This window comes from Solea senegalensis, linkage group LG20, assembly GCF_019176455.1.
Source record: "Solea senegalensis isolate Sse05_10M linkage group LG20, IFAPA_SoseM_1, whole genome shotgun sequence".
In the NCBI taxonomy this organism is placed as follows: Eukaryota; Metazoa; Chordata; class Actinopteri; order Pleuronectiformes; family Soleidae; genus Solea; species Solea senegalensis.
In genome coordinates, this window is record NC_058039.1 from 12,627,659 (window position 1) to 12,650,022 (window position 22,364).

At 39.8% G+C, this 22,364-nt stretch overlaps 2 protein-coding genes across 2 annotated transcripts; both read right to left on the reverse strand.

The window, feature by feature from the left end:
• Positions 1 to 5,899: 5,899 nt before the first annotated feature.
• pithd1 (PITH (C-terminal proteasome-interacting domain of thioredoxin-like) domain containing 1) lies at positions 5,900 to 10,575 on the reverse strand. The gene is made up of 6 exons (XM_044052722.1): positions 10,268 to 10,575; positions 9,132 to 9,175; positions 8,829 to 8,906; positions 8,539 to 8,643; positions 7,544 to 7,652; positions 5,900 to 6,398 (listed from the first exon to the last, which is right to left on the reverse strand). The coding sequence occupies exons 1-6, from the start codon at positions 10,457 to 10,459 to the stop codon at positions 6,297 to 6,299; spliced, it is 630 nt and encodes a 209-aa protein (XP_043908657.1). The 5' UTR covers positions 10,460 to 10,575; the 3' UTR covers positions 5,900 to 6,296.
• Positions 10,576 to 12,870: 2,295 nt separating this feature from the next.
• Positions 12,871 to 21,888, reverse strand: eloa (elongin A). The gene is made up of 12 exons (XM_044052721.1): positions 21,741 to 21,888; positions 19,303 to 19,359; positions 18,093 to 18,205; positions 17,244 to 17,821; positions 16,229 to 16,575; positions 15,670 to 15,781; positions 15,165 to 15,317; positions 14,978 to 15,075; positions 13,946 to 14,126; positions 13,674 to 13,800; positions 13,279 to 13,415; positions 12,871 to 13,164 (listed from the first exon to the last, which is right to left on the reverse strand). The coding sequence occupies exons 1-12, from the start codon at positions 21,810 to 21,812 to the stop codon at positions 13,103 to 13,105; spliced, it is 2,037 nt and encodes a 678-aa protein (XP_043908656.1). The 5' UTR covers positions 21,813 to 21,888; the 3' UTR covers positions 12,871 to 13,102.
• Positions 21,889 to 22,364: the final 476 nt, after the last annotated feature.

A 22,364-nucleotide genomic window follows, 5' to 3' on the forward strand; every position in this document is an offset into this window, starting at 1 on the left:
AACTGTTCAATTCCCTCCTTGTTACAGGCGCGCCCAGATCGTGGAAACGATCCATTATAAGGCCTATACCAAAAAAGCTAGGGGCAAGTAAACCTGAAGATTTTGGGCCCATCGCCATAACCTCCATATTAGGCAAAACTATGGAGAGAGTTGTGGTTGATCTTTTGACCACCACAGTGGTTGGTGAACTAGACCCCCTACAGTTTGCCTACAAGAGGGAAAGAGGTACTGATGATGCTGTGCTGACCTTGCTAGATGTGATCTCAAAGCATACGCTAGAGTTTTTATTTGTAGACTTGAGTGCAGCTTTTAACTCTAAGAAATGACACACTCTTCTGAAAAGGCTGGCAGATTTTTGAATCTTGAAAAAAAGGCTTGATGCTCTGGATCAGAGACTTTCTCTCTTGTACTAACGCTATTCTGTCAGGAGAACTCATCATAAGCACTGGCTGCCCACAGGGTAGCGTTCTTTCACCTTTGCTCTTTTCACTTTTCACAAATGAGCTTGCACTTCATGATAAACGTTTTAAATTGATTAAGTACGCCGACGACATGGCCTTAGTCGGCCGGCTACAGAAATCTGACCCCTCTGGTGAGGCCTTTTACCTTGCCCACATTAAGGCCCTGGAAGCGTGGTGTCTTGACAGCCAGCTTGAAATCAACGTGTCAAAAACAAAGGAGCTAGTCGGTCACGTAAAGCAAGAACTGACGATAGAGCCACTTTCACTTGATGGCCAGCTTGTTGAAACTGTGGAAACCTTTGAATATCTAGGCACAGGCCTTGACAGTCATTTTAGCTTCTCTGAAAACACAGATTTTATCTTCAAGAAATGCTCACAGCGACTCCGTCTGCTTAGAAGATTAAGCTGCCTTGGACATTTTAGAGCTTGTGTCTACTGCACATATTGAGAGTGTTAAGTGTAAGGTCAAGCTAAATAGAATTGTAAAAATGGCTGGTAAAATTGTGGCAAAACCCCAGAACATACCAACACTTAGACTGAAAGGACAAGGAGCAAACAAAGAAGAATCCTGGCAGATAGCTCTCACCCTCTGTCCTGTCAGTTTGAGCTTCTGAAGTCTGGGAGGCGCTACAGAGTTCCTCTGGCCAAAGGTCCTTTAAAAAAATCTTTTCATCTTGAACTTGACAAAGTGATCAATTCACATTATGACCTGAACTGCTTTACCGTTGTGCTTTATTTATCTTATTAGATCTTATTTTACCTCTGCTTTTGTTCCTATTTACACTGTATCTTATCTTTGTTTTTATTGTGTCTATTGTATGTTTTTTATGCATGACAATGTTTTTACCTTACTGTCGTCTGTTTACTGTGCTGGTGAGCCAAAGAAAACAGTCAAGACTTATTCTATTCTATTCTATTTGGGAGGTTAATGTAATTATATTTGTGCATCCCAGTCAGACACTCGACTGTATAATTAGAAGTCAGTATCAGCCAAATAAAAACTATCATTTGTTTTGGTCCACCTTTCACTTTATTAAGCCATTTATCACCAACACCTGATCACGAGCCTGTTGTGTGAGAAACGTCAAAGTACCAAAGACTCACTGGTATCAAAAAAAGAAAACAAGGCAATACCTTGGTCTTGATTTAATGGAAGCACAGGACAGTTTTTATCTATAAACACTGATAATAGGAAGAAAAACCTACAACTGCTGTTTATTTTTACATATGAACTTTTTAGTTTATTCTTTTTTGTGAGCTTTGAGGCTGAAAGGCAACAAAAATTTGGGAAGAGCAGCAGAGAACTCAAAGTGAGGGAGATAAGAGCAGAGACACGACCAGTTCAAGAGGCAGCAATTGGTGCAGTTGGTGGACGAGAACAATCGTCCTCCACGTGGACGAAGATGAAAACAGTAAAAACACCATCAACAGTGACCCATAAAGAATCGGAGCTCCTAGATGTCATTAAGCAGCTGAAGTGTGAAATAGCTGAAATAAAGGGAGCTGCAAAGACTGTCAAGACAGAAACAGAGGGGAGCAGTGTGACCACTGACTGCTTCAGGTGTGGACAAAGTGGTCACCTGTCCAGGGGACGTCGGACACAGAAGAGGCTCACACAGACAGGTCAGAACAAGTTGAAGTGTCCGCTAGTGCTGTGACATCGCTCCCACCTCCATCTGTTTCAGGTCAAAAGCAGAGTGAGCAGCAAAAAGACGTTTATCAGCTCATCACAGACAGCATCCAACACTTGGAGACACAAATGGCAGCGACTGAGGGAAGAGAGTCAGCTTTTCTCTCGGGATGAACAGGATACAGGAACCATACCATCTCTGCAGCTGTTATGGAAAATAACATTTTCCATCTCTTTACATCTTTGATCACACACACGTTCCTGTAGCTTCATACTAGGCCATTCACCTTTGACCTACACACTTGTAGCTCTTCCAAGATATCTCTCTCCCTAGCATATTGACACCCTTAGTCTAAACACCTAGCAAGCTTAGTTATTCCCACACAAAGCTGATTGTTAGACCTGTCGGACCGTGAGACCCGAGGTCGTTCTCACCAGCAGCACAGACGACCCTTAGGTGTGAGAAATTTCATTCTAAAAATCGTTTTTAAGTATAAATGAAATTAAAAGTAAATAAAATACATTGAAAATCACTTGATTTTAGTCATTAAAACAACTTGATTTTCTGGTTCCCAGAGTATTCCAAGATTTGACGACTTGAAGTCTGGAAGTCCTGTCTAGAGATTTCGATCTAGGAGCACTGTCTAGAAGTTTAGTTTAGTTTCCTTTGTACTAAAACAAAAGGAGAACAGAAGCTGAATATATAATTCAGCAGAGATAGTTTGAAGCCTTTGTACTGAACGAAAGGAGTGCCAGCACGGAGACGTCTGTGTGGTATATGGTAAAAGTGTGCACACTGCCAGCTCAGGAAAATGGGAAACAGACAAAGTAAGAAGCCTGAAGTGTCCGAGCCTGAGGGGCCAGTGGTAGATGATGCAAATTGTATTTAAGTGTCCTAAAGATGAAATGTTTAGTTTTTCAATTAAACTCATGGATGGTGTTGTGTCTCAGGGCTCTTTGGATCACTGAAATCAATGTCAGACACCTGTGATGATCAGTTTGCCAGGTGAGCCCAATTCAAGGAAAAACTACTCCAGAAGGACGTTCCACATTATTAAGCCGAGCGCCATTTTCAAGCAATATGGGACAGAAAAAGGATCTCTCTGCTGCTGAAAAGCATGAAATAGTTGAATGCCTTGGACAAGGTATGAAAACCTCAGATATTTCACGAAAACTTAATCGCGATCATCGTACTGTGAAGAGATTTGTGGCTGATTCGGAGCACACGCGGGTTCGTGCAGATAAAGGCACAATGAGGAAGGTTTCTGCCAGACAAATACATGGGATTAAGAGAGCAGCTTCTAAAATGCCCTTACAAAGCAGCAAACAGGTATTTGAAGCTGCTGGTGCCTCTGGAGTCCTAGGATCCTCCAGAGGCTTGCAGTTATGCGTAAACCTTCTATTCGGCCACCCCTAAACAATGCTCACAAGCAGAAACGGCTGCAGTGGGCCCAGAAATACATGAAGACTCATTTTCAAACAGTCTTGTTCACCGATGAGTGCCGTGCAACCCTGGATGGTCCAGATGGACGGAGTAGTGGACGGTTGGTGGACGGCGTGGAGTCATGAGGAGAGAGCTGGTCGGCCCCTTTAGGGTCCCCGAAGGTGAGAAAATGACCTCTGAAAAGTATGTGGAGTTTCTGACTGAGCACTTTCTTCCATGGTACAAAAAGAAGAACCGTGCTTTCCGTAACAACAACATCTACATGCATGACAATGCACCATGTCATGCTACAAGGAATACCTCTGCATCATTGGCTGCTATGGGCATAAAAGGAGAGACACTCATGGTGTGGCCCCCGTCCTCCCCTGACCTCAACCCTATGGAGAACTTCTGGAGCATCCTCAAGCAAAAGATCTATGAGGGTGGGAGGCAGTTCACATCCAAACAGCAGCTCTGGGAGGCTATACTGACATTCTGCAAAGAAATTCAAGCAGAAACTCTCCAAAAACTCATACGTTCAATGGATGCGAGAATCGTGAAGCTGCTGTCAAATAAGGGGTCCTATGTTAACATGGAACTTGACCCGTTGAGAGGTTTTTCATTGAAATAGCTTTTGATTTCAATAAATATGACCTCCTAATGCTGCAAATTCAACAAATGACCATTTTCAGTTCTTTACAACCTAGAAAATGTTTTGAAACTCTGTTGTGCATCATAATTTGGAACAGTGCATTTGAAGTTTTTTATTTTTGATCATTGGAAGGTTCGTTCAATGACATTCAAATTATACTCTGACGGTTAATGACTTGAAAATCATGCTGACTGTCATTTGCATCGACTATTTAGAAACATTAGAGAAAAATATCACTGGCATAATCATTTGGAACGCGGTGTATTAAACAAAAAACATAGAAAGATACTCAGTATGTGGAAAACCGAAGCTGAAACAAGGGAAATGAGAGAATTAGCAAATAGAGAAAATGTCAAAAAGAAAAGGAGGAAAAGGGAAAAACAGATAAAGAAAAAGAGGTTGCAAATGCATTGCCTGATAAGAATGATGCACTGTTTGAGAACACACACTCGCAGCCTGTCTCTTCTTTTCTTTATCCCCAGCTTTCACTGCTGACTGCTCAAACACTGGATCCCGACCTGGACGCCCGTCCGCCCGACGTCGTCTGCCCGGCCCCATCCCAGCACCTCAACAAGCATCCGCCATTACATGTCATTCATGTCCAACTTCCAATGATGGAGGTGGCGGGACCGGATGGTGAACCTATACTGGTTTATAGGCCTTGGACTCAGAAAGACATTGAAACCGCTGTTAAGAACAAGAACAGAAAAAGCGTCTCCAAGAAGAAGAAGAAGAAGAAGAAGAAGAAGAAGAAGAAGAAGAAAAGAGCGCACTGACAAGCAGGTTGCTCAGAAAATACAATCTTGTTTCTATGCTCAGAGAAACACTAGGCAGCTCCCACAGGCAGTCATCAACACGACTGCAGACAACCCACTTCTAAAGTTCACATATCAGAGACATAACATTTGTGTTTGTAAAATTCACATTAAAAGGCAGGTTATGAGTTAATATTAAGCAATAAGGTTGAGGGGATATAATACAACCTTGCAAACAAAATACTGTGGTCATGAGCAAAACAGTGCAGTCACTACCGTAACAGTGCGGTCACTACCGTAACACTGAATGTTTTGTAAAATAAAATAAGGATTGAGTCATTAAATAACATTTTATGATAACTATTGGTTAAATGTACATTCAATGTAATAACTAATGAACTCTGAGATCTCTATGATCAGGGTAATTCATTTTACAAAAAAGATTGCATTTCAATTTTGATGAGTCTTAGAAAATAAACTTTGAAATATTGTTTAAAAAATAATTTTAAGTGATTTAGTTGTAAAACCCTTCATAATAAATTACTAAAATTATTCTTTAGAGGGTGTATGGACACACAATATTAACAGATTAATATAATGGTTTTTATTGCAGTGTGTTGCTGTGTTACGGTAGTGACACATTTCAGGAGTTGAAAAACGTTTCAAGAACAGGCAGACATTAATATATGAAATTTGACTGCGCCTTTACTAGATATGTACCATTGAAATATGGTACAATATATGTATGGACAAGGTTTTTGGAAAAAAACAACTTTTGAAAATGTGTTTCCAACTCTGGACTTTGCACGAATTCGGTAGAATGGCCCATATAGATATTCAAAATGTATGTATCCAGAGAAGCTACTGATCACAGTAGTTTTTTGTCTGCATATGAATGGGATTTTTTCCTTTCATGAAGTTGATTATGAATCTAAAGTGTAAACATGACAAAAGAAATCAAAAACTGACATCGTTGGGTTTAATTTCCATTCCTCGGTTTTATTTAAGAGTAGCCATCACATTATTGAAGTGATGAAGGAGCATAAATGGGTTTCAATGATTACAGACTTTATCTGTGTGTCAAACATTATCATGCATTTATTATTAATAAGCTTTTTGCTTCAATCTTTAATGTCACAGAAAACAGAGCAGAACATCTTGGCTCATCATCTTCCAGTCACATGTGGAACTCTCTGGTGCTCAGTGTCTTCAGTCCTTCGACGCTTTCTACCTGTTTAATCTTCACCAACCTGCCAGTGCACAGCATTGAACTCATCTTTGATGGTTTGACTTGTGTCAATCACAATCAACAGACATTTAAGCCCCTCCTCCTCCCCCTCCACCACCTCTTCCTCCTCACTGCTCAGCAAAGCTTTCAGGAAATGAAGTTAGACTCCGGGATGATGTTGTCCACTTTGTGATCGGCAGGGTTTGCCGCCGCCTCGTAGTTACAGATCGTTACTTCATGTCTATGAGCCTTGAAAGTATAAAGAAAAGGACAGGCCAACTTGTGTTACATGCTTTTAAGTGCTGCTACTGCCTGAATACTCTTACGACAGCAAATGTCTTGTTGTCCTACCGTTTGTTTACCTTTATGATTTAGTGCTTTAAAGTTTTTTATGTATATATATAACTGTATATATTCACATTATATACAGTTTTTTCCCCCCTTTCTTTCCCCTTACTTCTTAAGCTAAAATAGCAATTTTGAGGTCATTCTTGGAATTTACAGTAATCAGACTAAGACATCTTTACTTTGTAGCAATATAAACATCGCAATCAAGCGATGACGTCCTCTTGGAGTCTTCATAACAGTGGCCATAATGTGGTCGGTAGTAATAATCATGATAAGCTTTGATTATTTTCTTTTTTACCTTTACTTTTACTAATTTTTTTGTAAGTTTTGTTTCAGGCTGCAACGATTATTCAATTTATCCAATATGAATCAATTACTAAATTAATCGTCAACCATTTTGATGATTAACCAGTTTGGGTGTTTTCTTTTCAATAATTAAAACAAGCTTACATATTTTTAAGCTTATTAAATGTGAATATTGCCTGGTTTCTTTACTCCAAATAACACATAATTGTTAAAAATGAATAGTTTAGTTTGAGGAAAAAACAAGACATTCGAGAACATCATCATTTCAAGGTTTTGTAAAAGTTATGTAATTTTCAGCAAATGTTAACACAGTGAATCTTACAATGTTCAATATTTTACCAAAGTTAAAATATACTGGATTTATATTTATTGTATGGATGTAGAATTGTCAAAAAAATGTTCAATGAGTGAGTGCTTCTGCCCATTTTTTGTAAGATAACTTTCACTTTCGATATCTGTCTGCGATAACAGGATGGGGTTAAAGTAAACGTAACCTACAACGATGCGTCTGACACACTTCCCAATGCCGCATGTGAACAACAATCCCCTCAGATGTGATCAATCCTTACAGACTACTAAAGCAGCCAAACCAACAAATGACACAGTACAGAAATACAAAGTAAATATTCCTGGGAAGTTATTTGAGGTCAAGCCAGTGAAGTCCTGCTTGTAGAAGAGCATGAAAAATATTCATGACTGAAAGAATATACACAATGTGGAGCACTGAATGTCAGACTGACCTCTGAGAATTCGCCCCTCAGACCAATGTAGTAGATCTTGGTGTTCTCTGCTCCAAAGTTTTTAGAGACGTGGATGGACAGATGATGGACGCTGGTAAAACGAGCAATCCTGAAAAGAAAAAAATCCGGACACAACAAGATGCTCTTTAATGCAACGTTGAGAACGCCTGAAAAATACAAAGAGAGTTCATGGGGAGCAGGGAGGGGGGGTAAGAGGAGGTGGTGAAGCTTTAGAGGAGGAGGTTAACATGGGCTATAAGGAACGATAGTAACATGAGTGAACAGAAACACAAGCAGTGATCACTAATGGAAAGAGAAACAGGTGATCGGCTTCAATTGTTTTGTCAACACTTTTCTTTTCAGTATCAGTTAAAAAGCCTCCACATTCATTCAACTGAGGAGGATTAAATTAATGTGAGAATAAATATTTTGGAGCTGGAAAATATGACAAATTAATCACTACTTTTACTTTTCATATTACACGTTACAAGTTTATCATGCTTCCCTTCCTGGAGCTCCACAATGCCCAGGGGGCTCTGTCCAGTCCTGTCTGAACCAGGGCAACCCCTGTCTGGACACCAGTGTCCCTTACACCCCTTAGTCTCCCTGGAGCTCCACTTTACCCACTCTGCTCCAGGGAGCTCCATCCACTCACCTAATGTAAGTAGTTATTAGTGGTTACAGTTAAATAAGAGTTAACAAAGCAGAACTTCTTGTTGTTAATAAAATGGTTTCAGTTAGTTGACTCATAAGTGCTGGCATTAACTCATATGTGTATGCTTGTTCATTTTGGTAGTAGCTGCTTCCTCCTGGATGTAATAACTTTTTGTCATTTGCCGTAACCACAATTAAAGGCTAACAATCAACAGCATGACAGTTTACACAGGCTTTGTTGGTTGGAGGGTATGAGGCAGTATGAGTCAAGCAGCCAAAACAGGGGTTTTATTTCAACCTGGAGAGACTTTGCTGAAATAAAATAAAATTTTGTGTCTCACTTTGTGGGATACTCCAGCTCAGCTGTGGGGTCTCTGTTGAGTCTGAAGGCTTGTTCAGGTTCTCTGCCGGTGTCATCAAACGACATCTGAGGGATGTTCTTGTACCTACAGTAAAAAAATAATAATAATTATGCTCTTTTAAAGCCTTGTGATCACCAGGTACACTAACACTAAAATGTCAAAGTTATTATTACAAATGAACACGATTCATTTAATTTTAAAGACTCTGGGTCTAAGGAGTTTATCGTGTGTGTGATTTCCCTGACACCAGATCAGACACAGAAACTCACAGCCGAATCTCAGCTGGATGAGATTCGTCATCTTCCCCAGAGATTATGATGCCCTTCAGCTTCACGTTGCCTGTAAAACTGAAAGAGACGCAACATACAGTGAATCCGGAGTAAAACAAAAGCAAAGAGAAAAATGGGACCGGGACAACAACAACAGTGTGAAAACCAAAAATGAAATCAGTCAGCGTGGTGTGAAATTACCAAACACTAAATATGTTAATCTCAGCATTGTTGGTGCAGAGCTTTATTACCAGCAGATTAAAAAAAATTACGATTACGACGTCAGGAAACCTCAGGACTTACGGGATGTTGAACAGCAACTCTTCATCTGCATCACTTTCAACATACTAGGAAGGGGGAAAAAAAATGTTTTCTTAGTAATTATAGAGTGTCTATAAAAACATTAACAGGAACAATAAAATAAAACATTATCATACTGGGTTTGACTGGTTTATGAGAGAAGCTGCTCGGCGTATGACTGTCCATGGAAACATACTGCAACGTCACCAGGGCAGGGAGGAATCTTCCTACATTAACCAGATTAAGACTGATTTCTGATTATTGCCTTAACTTGGATATATTCAGAGTAAGCTAAACAAACACAGTTAGAAAATTTTGAAAATTCTGATTTCAATCACTAAACTATTGACAACTCATGTGAACCTGTCTGTCTTTTTCAGGTTAAGGTTATTGAGGTCCATGTAAAGTATATTTATATTGACACAAGTCATTCTACATTAACCTGACAATAGTCTAAAATAGCAAAAATAAATAATAATAATTTTTAAAAAGCATGATTATATATATTTATGTGTGTGTATATATATATATATATATATATATATATATTCACATTATATACAGTTTTTTCCTTTTTCCCCTTATTTCTTAAGCTAAAATAGCAATTTTGAGGTCATTCTTGGAATTAACAGTAATCAGATGAAGACATCTTTACTTTGTAGCTATATAAACATCGCAATCAAGCGATGACGTCCTATTGGAGTCTTTATAACAGTGGCCATAATGTGGTCGGTAGTAACAATCATAATAAGCTCGGATTATTTTCTTTTTTACCTTTACCTTTATTAATTTTGTTGTACGTTTTGTCTCAGGCTGCAACGATTATTAAATGTATCCAATATAAACCAATTACTAAATTAATCGTCAACCATTTTGATGATTAATCAGTTTGGGTGTTTTCTTTTCAATAATTAAAACAAGCTTACATTCGAGAACATCATTTCCAGGTTTGGTAAAACACCGATGCACATTTTTCAACATGTTATGACTTTGTATTCAATTAATCGAGAAAATAATCGACAGCTACTAACTCAAGCAAGAGCCAAGGACCCTCCCTCACTTTCTCCACATCTGTGTTTGTCCTCTGCGGACACATGTGGGACACCTGACCGGGGGGAGAGGCCCTGAACCGCCGTTACCTTGTCCCGCTGCTTCCGCTGATCCCACGGTTTGAACACCAGCTTCCCGTCTCCGTCCCTGCTCTCGTTCAAACACTGCACCTTCTCTGTGTCAATCCTCCGGTACAGTCCGTACTCCACGCCCCTCTCCGCAGGCTCGTGTGTCCCCTCACACCCGCAGCTGTGGCCATGGCCGTGACCGTGCCTGGACATCGTGGAGCTGAACAGCGAGTGAAAACAACCAACCAAACCACTGCTCTAACAACGTGTTTTTATAGAGTGAAATGAGCTCAGCAAGTTTCACTTGATACAGAAAAGCGAACAGAAGTTACATCATTTTCCGGTTTAGCCTTTCAAAATAAAATCCGTTTTTGACGAAGACGAGGCTAAATTAGTCTGAATTCAGTTACGCTCGGATTATATAGGCTATTTCTATTTGCATGTAATGAATGCGCAATATACCATGCAGGTGTTCATATTTCATGACCTAATCTTTGGTTTTTATACATTTTGCGGTTGTTTGATATTTGTTCCATCTTACACTAGGGACCTTTCTAATATTACATAATTATTCTAAACCTTTATTAAACATTATTTATTGTTAAAACATCAAAGCACATGCCTCATTTATTAAAGATACCGAGTATAAATAAAAACGGTTTATTTTGAAAATAAAGGCAGACTCACTGGAGACTTCTTCTGAGGCCTTGTGGTCGACAGCCACTTCACCTGCTTGATGAGCAAAAACACAACGCACGTGACGAGCACTCGGTTGACTCGAATCTCCTACCACCAAATGTCAAAACTGTCGCAAATGTTTTGTTTAAAGCCTCTCTTGTTTTCTCCCTGAGGGTTTGATTCATTTGCTCAGGTGGTTCAAAAGAAACAGAGACAGATCAAGGGCAAAATGTTAATTTTAATAAAAACGACCACAGAAGATTTTTTAAAATCTAATAAAATTACAATTTTTAATCTACTTCCTTTCAGGCCCATTGTGTGGCAGGGTGTCAGGTCTCAGTGTTGAAAATAAATACATGTCATAATCATTGTTGCAGACTTAAGCCAAAGACAGACTGCCCTCTTTCCTTATTGTCTTTTTTCCTTCACTTCAGTCCTGGCTCAAGCAAATGTGTCACAGTGAAGCAGATACAAAGGGGACGTACACGTTTAACAACAGGAGAACAGGTTCTGAAGCCACAGAGGGTCAAAATAAGTCAACAATGCCTTTGTGTGTGTGTGTGTGTGTGGCTCACAGATGATATCATTTTATCCCTACACGTTTAAAAATGCACCGAAAACATGTTTGAAGATTGCATGTTTGTTGTTAAAAAAAGCAGTCTTTCACCAGCCCGTTGATATTTGAGGATGGAGCCAACGTTGACGTGCGCAATTCATGCAATTTAAGAGAAAACAAGATCGTATACAGCTTTGACATTTTCCTATTGTAGTGTTACATTTGGTCATAGAGAAGAACAAAAGTCTCTCTCATCTATAAACTCAAATAACAATGTTCTTTCCCCCTCTCCTGTTAAGGTAAACTTTTCATCATTCATTCATTCTCTACATTGCTTTGTTCTATAAGGATTCCAGTAGAACTGGGGTCAAACCCAGCTGAAATTGGTACAAGGTAAGATATGTCCAGGAGAGGTCAACAGTCCAACGCATGGTTTCAATATTGGGGGACAACCATTCACACTCACATTCACACCTACAGTCAATTTAGAGTCTCCAATTAACCCAGATGCCGATCTGTGTGAGGACAGAAAGGCCCCAGCAAGTTTAAAACCCAGAGACTTTCTCACACACTGAATGTTTGACTAGGCTTTTTCCACCGTCTTGTCAAGATTTAAATGAGAAGGACGACCCCATTTTGTCTGTTCGAGAAACATGAAGCCATATGCAGCAGCGACTTAGTTTAGCACGCTTATTGGAAATATAAAGCAACAAGCAGCATCAACTTGACTTAGCTCAGTACAATGACTGGAAACATGGGGCAAAGAAATGGGTATAAAGCAGGCATTTAAAAGCACCAATTAGTGCCTCTAAAATGATTAATGAACACAACTAGCCTTTTTTCCAATCGAACCATTTTGAAGAAAAGTGGAAAAGCACAGGTATAATTAACAAAAAGGACAATGGCTGAGTTCCATTTAGCTTTCCCAGGTTTCAGGGTTTAGGCTGACTCACTGTTCTAACTACATGAAGAGAACAGAACCATTATTATTAATGTTATCAGTAAAACGTGGCTTTTCATCCAGTGTCGCATCAAAATGGCCACTGAGGAAAAAAAGGCTAATATGTGATTGAAGAGTTAATCCTGGTAATACGAATCACCACCTATTGCGGTAGCATGTCATTACCGGGAAGAGCTAGGCTAATTGTTTGCCCCCAATTTTCAGTCCAAGATAAGCTAGAAGCTGATAGTAGCTTAATTTCCAACATACAGACAAGTGATTGGTATCAAATCTTTCATCTAAATCCAGGCAAGAAAGTCAAGTGTATTTCCCAAAAAAATGCTCCTTTTTTAAAAAAAACAACCCTTATCGTTATGTCCTTTTGCATCCTGTAAAAAAAAAGTTAATAATTTCCTTTTTAGACGTCACACGCTTTAACCATCATTCATAATTTAAATACTTATTCAAAGAGCCCCACAAACAGACGCCAATGCTTCAAATAAAAAAAAAAATAAAAATAATAACTTTCCACCAATACTGTAAAGTTCATGTGTGTTATGTTTGGTGGGAGAGTGTGTGTGTGTGTGTGTGTGTAGGGATGAAGGAGTCTCCAGTTAAATGTTTCTAAACTTAAATTAAAAACACAGATGGAATTCATAAAATACATTCAGTCTCTGTTTCACTATCGGCGGGAGAATCGGTTCTTGAATGCTTTGATAGTTTTGGCCATCATGGGGGCGATTCCTGAGGGAGGAGACAACAATGTTAAATCAATCATTTGTTAGATCCTAAAAACAAAACTTAAACAAATATTTGTGTTAGTGGTTCATGTCCATTAATGACACATTGCTTCCTTACTTTTGACCTGTGGCTTTTCTCGAGCGACGTGTCCTCCTCCTCCTGGTGCAGAAGAGCGGGACGAGCTGGGAGGGTGATGTTGGGACAAAGACGAGTGACTGGACTCACCAGAAAAGTCCGTAGTAACTGGTCTTATTCTGAAAGACACAAGAATGATACGTGTAGTGAACTTTTACATCCTGAACTAAATCAAGAACAGAAAAAAATCTGAAGGGCCTTTGTCTGTTTGTCAGTCATTTAATCCCACAATTGCCCAACAGTTCTACCTATACATCACCTTTACTTCATCTATGGTCATGTATCTTCTGTACATCTTTAATATTTGTTCTATATCACAAGATATGTTATTTTTTCAAAACAGACCAACATGATGAGATTGTGCAGATTATACTGACTTGATGGGAGCTGCAGCGGAGGCGGCTGTTGACAAACCACTGGAAGTACCAAACTTCTCCTGTCGGCGGCGAACGTCACGAGGCGGCTTAGCGGCAGAATTTACATATGCCATCTTTACCTGCCGCCCTGCCAGAAGAAACACATGAAACCCACACTAAAACATGGACATACAGAGACTTTAATAAAACATTTAAATGAAAAAACACCATCCCATCCACAGGTGACAGGTGAACCTAAAATGTTGGAGAATATGAGTGAAAACTTCTCCCACCTTTGGGTTTGTTGGCGTGTGCGGAGGAGATGTTCTGCGTTAGCATCTTCAGTCGCTCCTCGCGCTCATCGTGCAGCCTCAGATACAGTTCCCTCCACGACTCAAATTCCTGAGGAGACTCACGCTTGAAGTCTCGCTGACAGTGACGCATCCAAAGGTCATCCGAGTCTTCCGTAAAACACTGAATGAAGAGAAGAGCAGAGACATTTTTTTTAAAGTCAGTAATGGAAATAAAAAAAGATGAAGTCATGGAAACTGGACAGAGAATGCAAAGAAACCAAATCAGAGTATACAACTCTTTTTGTCCGGGCAAAATGTGATGGACCTTGAAATACACAAATAAAATGATAAAAAAAAAATACAAGGAACCTTTCCGGAAAATACCAAATAGTCATTATCTTCACTACAAAAGACAAGGACCCTGTCATGTTTGAATTTAGATAAAAATCTGACATTTGTTTAAAGGGGACATATTATGCAAAATCAACTTTTTAACCATTTCAATACTTATATTTGGGACTCTGGAGGGCCTACCAGTCGCCAAAATGTGGAAAAAGAATTCTCAGTCATGTTGTTGTGGTCCCCCTTGTGTTAGTATTAAGTAGTGTAAGTATAGGCGATAAAACACTCGATGTAGAATTCCCTGCGCTTATGACGGCAGCATGCGCATTTCACCGCGAATGTTACCAACCCACCAGTAAGTTTACTTCGAGAGCTCCACCTTAGCTCCACCTTGTCCCTGCGAGAGTGCAGGCGAGGGAGGAAGAGTGGTATTATGTCAACGCGGATAAAGTCAGCAAACGTGTGTTTGTGTGTTCGCACCACTTCGCATCAGACTGCGGCCAGCTGTCGCCATATTTAGTCAGCGAACGTATTTCACCGACTGTTCTTACACACTAGACCTTTTCAACTGTGATAAATAACAAATTATTTACGATACTTTGTATGTTTACTCAAAATGAGTGTCTGAGTTTAGGGTTCCTTTTAAAGTGAGGTTTTTGTTTCACATGTGGCTGTGTGTGCGTGTGCTACCTGGTTGCTCTGCTCGATGCGGTATAGCTGCTCTGGCGTGCATCGCTCCAGAACCGGTTCTAGGATGTCGAATGGTACACCTCCCACCTCAGCGATGGCTGAAAGAGCACAGAGACAAGAAACCCATCAGTCTATCATCACTGTCTCTTATGCAGCTTTGTTGGTGTTAATTTGAGGCTTAACTCACAATCAATGTTGTTCTGCAGCACGCGGATGCACTGCTCGTACAGAGTCATCATCTTGGGCAGGTAAGCAGTCTTCGAACCGGAGTAGACCACCATTTTGGAGTTGAACCGTTTCCCCGTGAACCCAGCGTCCTCCTCGTCGTTGTGGACAGGAACTGAAAGAAACATGGTATATGATTAATAGGGCTGACATTTGCCCATTTTTAATAATCAGCATTGGTCAATTTTCATTTATTAATCAGCCAATTATTACATTTTATGCATTTGTGTTGTCAGAAATGTGATTATGTCACTAAAACTTAATTTTTTCATCCAAAAGTTTATTTTTGTTTTGTCTTTTGATGATACACATTATTTGTATTTGTACAGTAAATATAAAATATAGACATAAATCAGTGTTTCTAGCTCAAATGAGACACAATGGGAGCTGCTGGTCTACCGCCGCCTTGTTAAATGGTGATGTTTGTATCAAAACCCTTTAAAAACAATGTATCTTGTGGGTGTTACCTTTACGCCTCTGCGGTGACAGCGGTGTGACGTCGATGGAGGGCAGCGGTCTGTAGTTGGGTTGAATTGCTGGCAGAGGAATGTCAGGCAGAGACGGAACGACTTCCACCACCTGCAACAAAACAACAACACAAACATCAGCTAAAAAGGTATCTGAAAACAACTTTGCCAATTAACTCTGTAAAGAAAAGCAGGCAAACTACATTGCGAGTTATGTATTTAGGGAACAAAATTAGCGGAATTGTTTTTTTTAAAGGAGAGTGAAAACTATTTAGTGGGAAGCTGAATAAGCTTGAGCTTCTAATTATGATGTCAAGTGACGATCAAAATCTACAAGTTTACTACATGTCAGTGAACTACCTTGAATGCAGCATTTCAGCGACATGATTGTACAAAATAACCAGAGCTAAAGAAGAAATAAACATATTTTAACTTTCTAAAAAAGACAGACCTATATTAACTTTCAAGCTGCAATAATTCCAGAGGAAGGCAACAAATAGAAATTAACTTGAACATCTTTGTGACGTTTACACAACATTTGCACGATTGTTGTTCTCACCCTCTTCCGTTTTTCCGGTGTCGGTGCAGCAGCTGATGAACCAGAGCTTGAATGTGTCCTCTTGTTACTCTGAGCGCCGTTCGCTTTGCTCACTTTAGAGGAGGATGAGGAAGAGGAGGATGGGATCACAGAGGGTGGAGGGCTGCGTGTGTGATGGGAAGACACAGTGGAGGACGACGAGTGAGGCGGCCGACTGTGCGACGATGATGGTGGTGGTGGTGGTTTCTTCTTCTTCTTGGCAGATATCGGGGCGTCGTATGTGAGGAAGGACTCAAAGGACATGGTTGGAGTCTCAAAGTACTCTTCCTCTTCTTTGGGCAGAGAGTACTTTGGTGCTCGTGAACGCACTGGGAAAACAGAGGTAAGGTCAGGATCCTAGTTTGCATTACCTCATACATTTGCGCTCTACACTCAAGGTCCACTTTATCAGGTACACCTTTTCAACTGCTTTTCAATGCAGACATCTAATCAGGCAATCACATTGCAGCAACTTCTTGCATTCAAGTATATAGACATGATTAGGATGACCAGCTGAAGTTCAAACTGAACAACACCATGAGGAAGAAAGGTGATTTAAGTGACTTTGAATTTGATGTGGTTGTTGGTCTGAGTATTTCAGGAACTGATGATTGCTGGGATTGATTTTCACAAATCATGAACAGCAGTTCTAATTGAAAATAACTGGGAGTTTGCTGTACATATATGACCAACACGGCAAGACCAGGAAAAATTCTGGAACATCCAGACAAGGCTGGGTCGAGCACACGCCAGACACCCACTCACTGTGTATTACACAAAGCTTTTCTTGCTGAGATGGACAGATGTAGGATTAGGGCACCAGAAAATGTCCTGAGCGCCCTCTTGTGGACATTTGCATTCTCACATACAGCCCCTCTGGACAATTTCAGAAACACATCCACGCTTCAGTACTTCACAGTCTACACCAGTAATGGCAAAAACATTTAGGATGATGTTGAATCAAAATGAAAAAACTTCAGAGCATTTAAACACTCACCCTCATCTCCTCCTCTCTTCTTCTCTTCCCTCTTGCTCTCGTGTGTGCTGGACTTCTTGCTGTGTTTCCCAGGCTTCTGTACCGGACTTTGCTGTCTCTCTCTGTCTGTACCACGTTTCTTTCCTTCACCACCTCCTCCTCCTCGATCACTACTTGTCTGAGCGTGACGTTGCCGTCGTTCCTCGTCTCTGTCCCTGTTCCGGTCACCATGGTGGTGGTTCTTGCTGGGTTCTCTGTGAGGTTTGGCTTGGCGGATTTCTTTGCGAGGAGGAGGTGGAGGACTTGGTTGAGGACTTGGTTCAGGCTCAGGCTCAGGCTCAGGTTCAGGTTCAGGTTCAGGGCTCTCGTACTCATCTGACACATAGCCTCCTCGCAGTGGAGGACTGTATTGCTCTTGTTGAGGAGGTGAGGGTGAGTAGTTGGTGGGGTAGCCCCTCTCCTCTTCCTCCTCTTCCATGTAGGAGGGCTCATCCTCAGGTGAGGGCTCCCGGGGGCGTCTGTGGCCTTCTCCACTGCTCGCTAATGGACCTCGAGGGTATGAGTGTGACCGAGACGCCTCTCTATCATGGCTGCTGGGTCTGTGGGAGAAAATGAGAAAATGCTTCAACAAAATGATGCTCATCCAAAAGAAATTTTTGAGAATTATTACTTTCACTAAAAGATGTGACTCATATGCTACTTTATTTTTTTCTTTAGAAAATACACATTTTTAAAGCAAACATATATCAGACATGCGTATTCATGTGTAATTATGTACAAAAAAAGACTTTCATCTTCCAGGCGTCTCTGATTAACAAAGGCTTTTGAGACATATTGTTTTTTGGTAGTCTTTGTGCTTTTTTTTTGTACCTGTCTGCAGCCTGGGGAACCAATTTCTTCCATTTGGCTACAAGGTTTTTTGCCACCTCTCCAGCTACGTCATGTTTCCTGAAAGAGTTCACCGTCTTGCCCACACCAGTTTGCTGCAAGGCAGAAAAAAGATAAGAGACATTGACAGTAGAATCCAGGTTTAAATGTAGCATTTTAATGTTAAAACTGCATGAGAAAAGGTGTACAGGTTGATATCAAATTTAATTTTACTCAGTGAATCCCAATTCTGTTTTCTTTTGCCATTAATATTATTACTTTTATCATCATCATCATCTTCCACTGTTTCTTGGTTACTAAGTCATCAGGCTTCAACTGACTCAGCATCGTGTGCATGGCACGCTGCATGTCCTTTCCATCTGACGCTTTTCTATCGACGTATCTCTTGCATTTCTTTTCCAAACAACTTCAAAGTCAGTGGAGGATCACACATCAAAGGCAACAGCATGAGGACTCATTATTATCTTTTTACTTTTTCACATCTTTCTCGCTCTTCTATGGGGTTTATGCTGTGTTCCATTTGCAGTCAGAATTTGGAATTTCCGAGGACACTCTTCAGGAACGCTCCCAGACCTTGGATTTTTAACTCGGAGCAACCTTACATACTCCAAGTGCAGGATTACGATTTTCAGCCATAGGTATGATGCTCCACTGTTTGGGTGCCCAAAATACCATGTTGAGCATTACTGCTGCCTTCTAGAGTGACAAAACTACACTACCCAGTTCACCATGGATTGGTTTTGTTTGAATATGAATTGTTTGAAGGGCTTTCCAATCTTTCCAGTTCATTTTGTCAGTGATTTGGCAAAAGTATACTCCATTATCAATTTTTGGCAACTGTTCTGGACATAACTAAAGCAAGCTTGTAGAACACGCACAGATAAAAGGCAACCGTTAAAATAATAAATAATACTAAATAATTAGCACACAGACAAACACACGGCAAGATGTATAAGCATTCTTAACTGCATTTTATAGGCAAATGCACATGTTGTAGTTTGAGAGTTCTGGCAGCTTCAGATGAGTAATGTGATTAAGAGAATTGCTCAGGCTCTTCTGATGATTACCACCTAATAATCTCACCTAACAGGACACGTGATCATTTTCAGTTCTGGGAGTTTGTGTCTAATACAAAAAAACTGTCACTTAAATGCCTTAATCAAAAGCAGCAGGAGTTTGTACAAATACTTACCACTAGTATATCCACAGTCATAGGAAGCTCCCCAAGTCTTTTGAGCGTCTTCAGTAGCTGCAGGGGAGGAAAAAAGAAAATTATGTATAAGACTGGCATTACGACTTATGTAAATAACAATAATGCATTTCTACTGCATATTTTATATATTTTCTTGCACAAACGTGATTAAATGAAGGATGAGTCTAGGGGGTGCAACTAATGATAATTTTCATAATCAAGTACTACGTTTGGTCCATAATGTCACAAAATGTTGAGAAACATTGATTGGTGTTTACCAAACCTGGAAATGATAATGATCTCGAATGTCTTGTTTTATCCACAAACCAAAATTATTTAATTTTGTTGATTTCTTTGTTATATGGAGCAAAAAAATAAGGAAATATTCACATTTAAGAAGCTAACAAATCAGAGTTTGTTCTAATTATTGAACAAACAAACCGTTTATCGACTGTCAAAATAGTTGAAGACTTTTAAGTTACAGCAAGAGTTAAGCGTTATTATTTCTACTGGTGTTAATTTTGGTGACTATATGAGCAGAGCTGCTTTGTTTTTAAAAGGAGCTCTCGCTGTTGTATTTCAGCACGGAGGAAGTAAACAAAGGAAAAGATCGGACATCTTTTAAGACTTTTATTCAAACCTTACTCGTAATTCCTCAACGTTTTAACACATTTAATCTCAGTGTTGTGATAAAACCAAAGGTTGTGACGCGTCAGTAAACATAAATCAGTGTAACGTTGGCGGCCGATTGTCGCTGGAACTGCCACTACTTTCCGCACTGTTAGCTAAACGGCTAAGGGCTACATCGAGCCCCGAGTTCCGCTATAAAAATAAATCACGTTGTGGTTTTTAATGTTGTTATTTCCGGTATCTGATACATATTATTGTTTGTGTTGTTAGAGCTTGACATGTATGGGTGTTCTCTAAAAGACGGCATCATCTTGACAAACGCGTTATAACAAGTTAAAACCCCTTAACGATCATGACGTGCACACATGACGCATTCAGGGCCATCGGAAATGTCAAAAGACCCAAGTCATTCAAACTTATCTGTAAAATTAGCTGTACATTTTCACTTATCACTCACAGGAGAAAGTCACACATCAGCACAACAGAAGCACAACGTACTGTAATAAAACATAATTTATTACAGTAAAAATACTTGTCCAGAATTTTAATTAAACGATTTATGTGTGTATGCTTTAAAGTGTGATTTATTTACAAACAAAATATATACCAATTTTGATTTTCCAACAAAATATATATTTATATATGTTTAAGGAATGGCTAGTTTACCTGCTCAAAAGAATAAATGGCAGATAAAATAGTCAAGGAATCTTATTATATTTTGCTCTTGTCACTATTTAGATTGTGAACTGGGTCAGGTTAGTTTGCAATCTTTTGGGATTGCAAACTAGGTTCAAAAAAGTTTTGGGAAGCACTGATTTAATAATGGAGGTCAGTGGATATGGGATTTGTTTATGTGCGAAGCTGATGCTGATCTTTAGAAAGCAATGCCAACATGTTCTTTTGCCCACCATTTGATAAAATGTTACAGTTTAATAACATATCATACACAAACTAAATTAACTTAAACAACACAAGTCTGTCTCTCCATTATCCATTTTGTGTCTGCTTAGAGTGCACATATTTGAGACGAAATAATATAAAAACCTGAAACAGGTCATCGAAAAAAACTTTGTCAAATAAATTTGGAAACTTGGAAAGTAGAGTAGCATTTGCTAATATTAAAAGCCCCACCTCTGTCTACATCTTACAATAACAATACACAATATACAATATAAACAAAATATAATGACAGTGTGCGCATTTTCTACTGCAATATTAACCCAAGCATAATGTACTGTGTTAAGTGTGAAAACTATATTTTGTGCATTTGTAAACAGCTTTGAAACTACATTGACTAGTATTTGGGTGTTTATTTGTTATACATAGTAAAATATTTGAGTGTAGTGTGCTGAAGTAAAACAAACAAAAACAACTAACACCAGTTGCAGCTACAGGGACAACACGGGGGTGTTTTTGCTATTAAATAGCAATTGAGTGGATTTCCACACTACAAAACATCAGACAAATTTTCTGACGTTTTGTAGTGTGGAAATTCACTCAATTGTTCTATATATAACTATAACCGCTACTTTATTGTTTAAAACTCCACTTCCGAAACCACGACCATAGCTTAGGTGAGTTATGCAAGATGTGTCCAGGGGCAAAAAATAGCAGTTTTAAGGCAAAGATTGTGATAAGTCGGAAAGCAACTGCAGGCCCGTAAACGCAACATTTAAAAACCGTTTAGACTTCGGGGGAACTGTCGCGGTCGCGGCTTCGCTTAGGCCTCCACACACCGACTGCCGCGCGGGGAGAGACGGTCGGTGCTAAACACCGAAGCCGCCCGTTTCCACCTGTTCGGCCGTTACCTTCCGAGGCTCCGGGTTCTCGTGGAGCCGAGACTGAAGCCTGTCCACTGCTTCCAGCAGCTCCTCCGCCATGTTTACTGCTGGCAACCTGACGCCCGGAAACTACTTCATCCTGACTGGAACACAGGCAGAGAAGAGGAGGTTCCGCTCACGGAGTATCCGGTGGGACACGTATGTTTTAATGCCGCTTAAAAATAATAAATGACACCTGAAAAAAATTAACTGGTTTACTTGTCCTCATAAGGGGCACATGGAGTTGAAGGTACAACCATCTAAACAAGAAGAAAATGTAAGTTTTTCTCAACGAGCCTGCTGTGAAAGACAGACGTGGACCTACGTCAGCTGATGACGCACACACAAACACCTGTTCGTCAGGCCTGAAAATGCTCATCCAACTGAAATTGGGATCTTACGTTATGGTGAAAGTAACTGAGAAACCATACGTGTGTGTGTTTTAATAACCTTTATTTAAGGTTTCCCCCCAGATCAAATGACAAACCTTTCACACCCAATCTGAAAATCCAAATAACAATGGATAATAATGACGGAATTGCAAACAGAAAACAAATGGCCCAAAATCAAGTGGAAATAGCTTTCTTCCTTTAAAAGTATAGTATATTGTAT

What these genes read in the sequence shown, in the direction of transcription:
- pithd1 (XM_044052722.1), bottom strand. Translation starts at nt 10,459, where the DNA reads ATGTCCAGGCACGGTCACGGCCATGGCCACAGCTGCGGGTGTGAGGGG. An exon ending in AGCGGAAGCAGCGGGACAAG is followed by an intron (nt 9,176 to 10,267) that starts GTAACGGCGGTT and finishes CCCCCTTCCTAG; the next exon opens with TATGTTGAAAGTGATGCAGA. An exon ending in TGAGGGGCGAATTCTCAGAG is followed by an intron (nt 6,399 to 7,543) that starts GTCAGTCTGACA and finishes TATACTTTCAAG; the next exon opens with GCTCATAGACATGAAGTAAC.
- eloa (XM_044052721.1), bottom strand. Translation starts at nt 21,812, where the DNA reads ATGGCGGAGGAGCTGCTGGAAGCAGTGGACAGGCTTCAGTCTCGGCTC. An exon ending in ACACGCCAACAAACCCAAAG is followed by an intron (nt 13,801 to 13,945) that starts GTGGGAGAAGTT and finishes TTCTTCTGGCAG; the next exon opens with GGCGGCAGGTAAAGATGGCA. An exon ending in AGAAAAGCCACAGGTCAAAA is followed by an intron (nt 13,165 to 13,278) that starts GTAAGGAAGCAA and finishes CTCCTCCCTCAG; the next exon opens with GAATCGCCCCCATGATGGCC.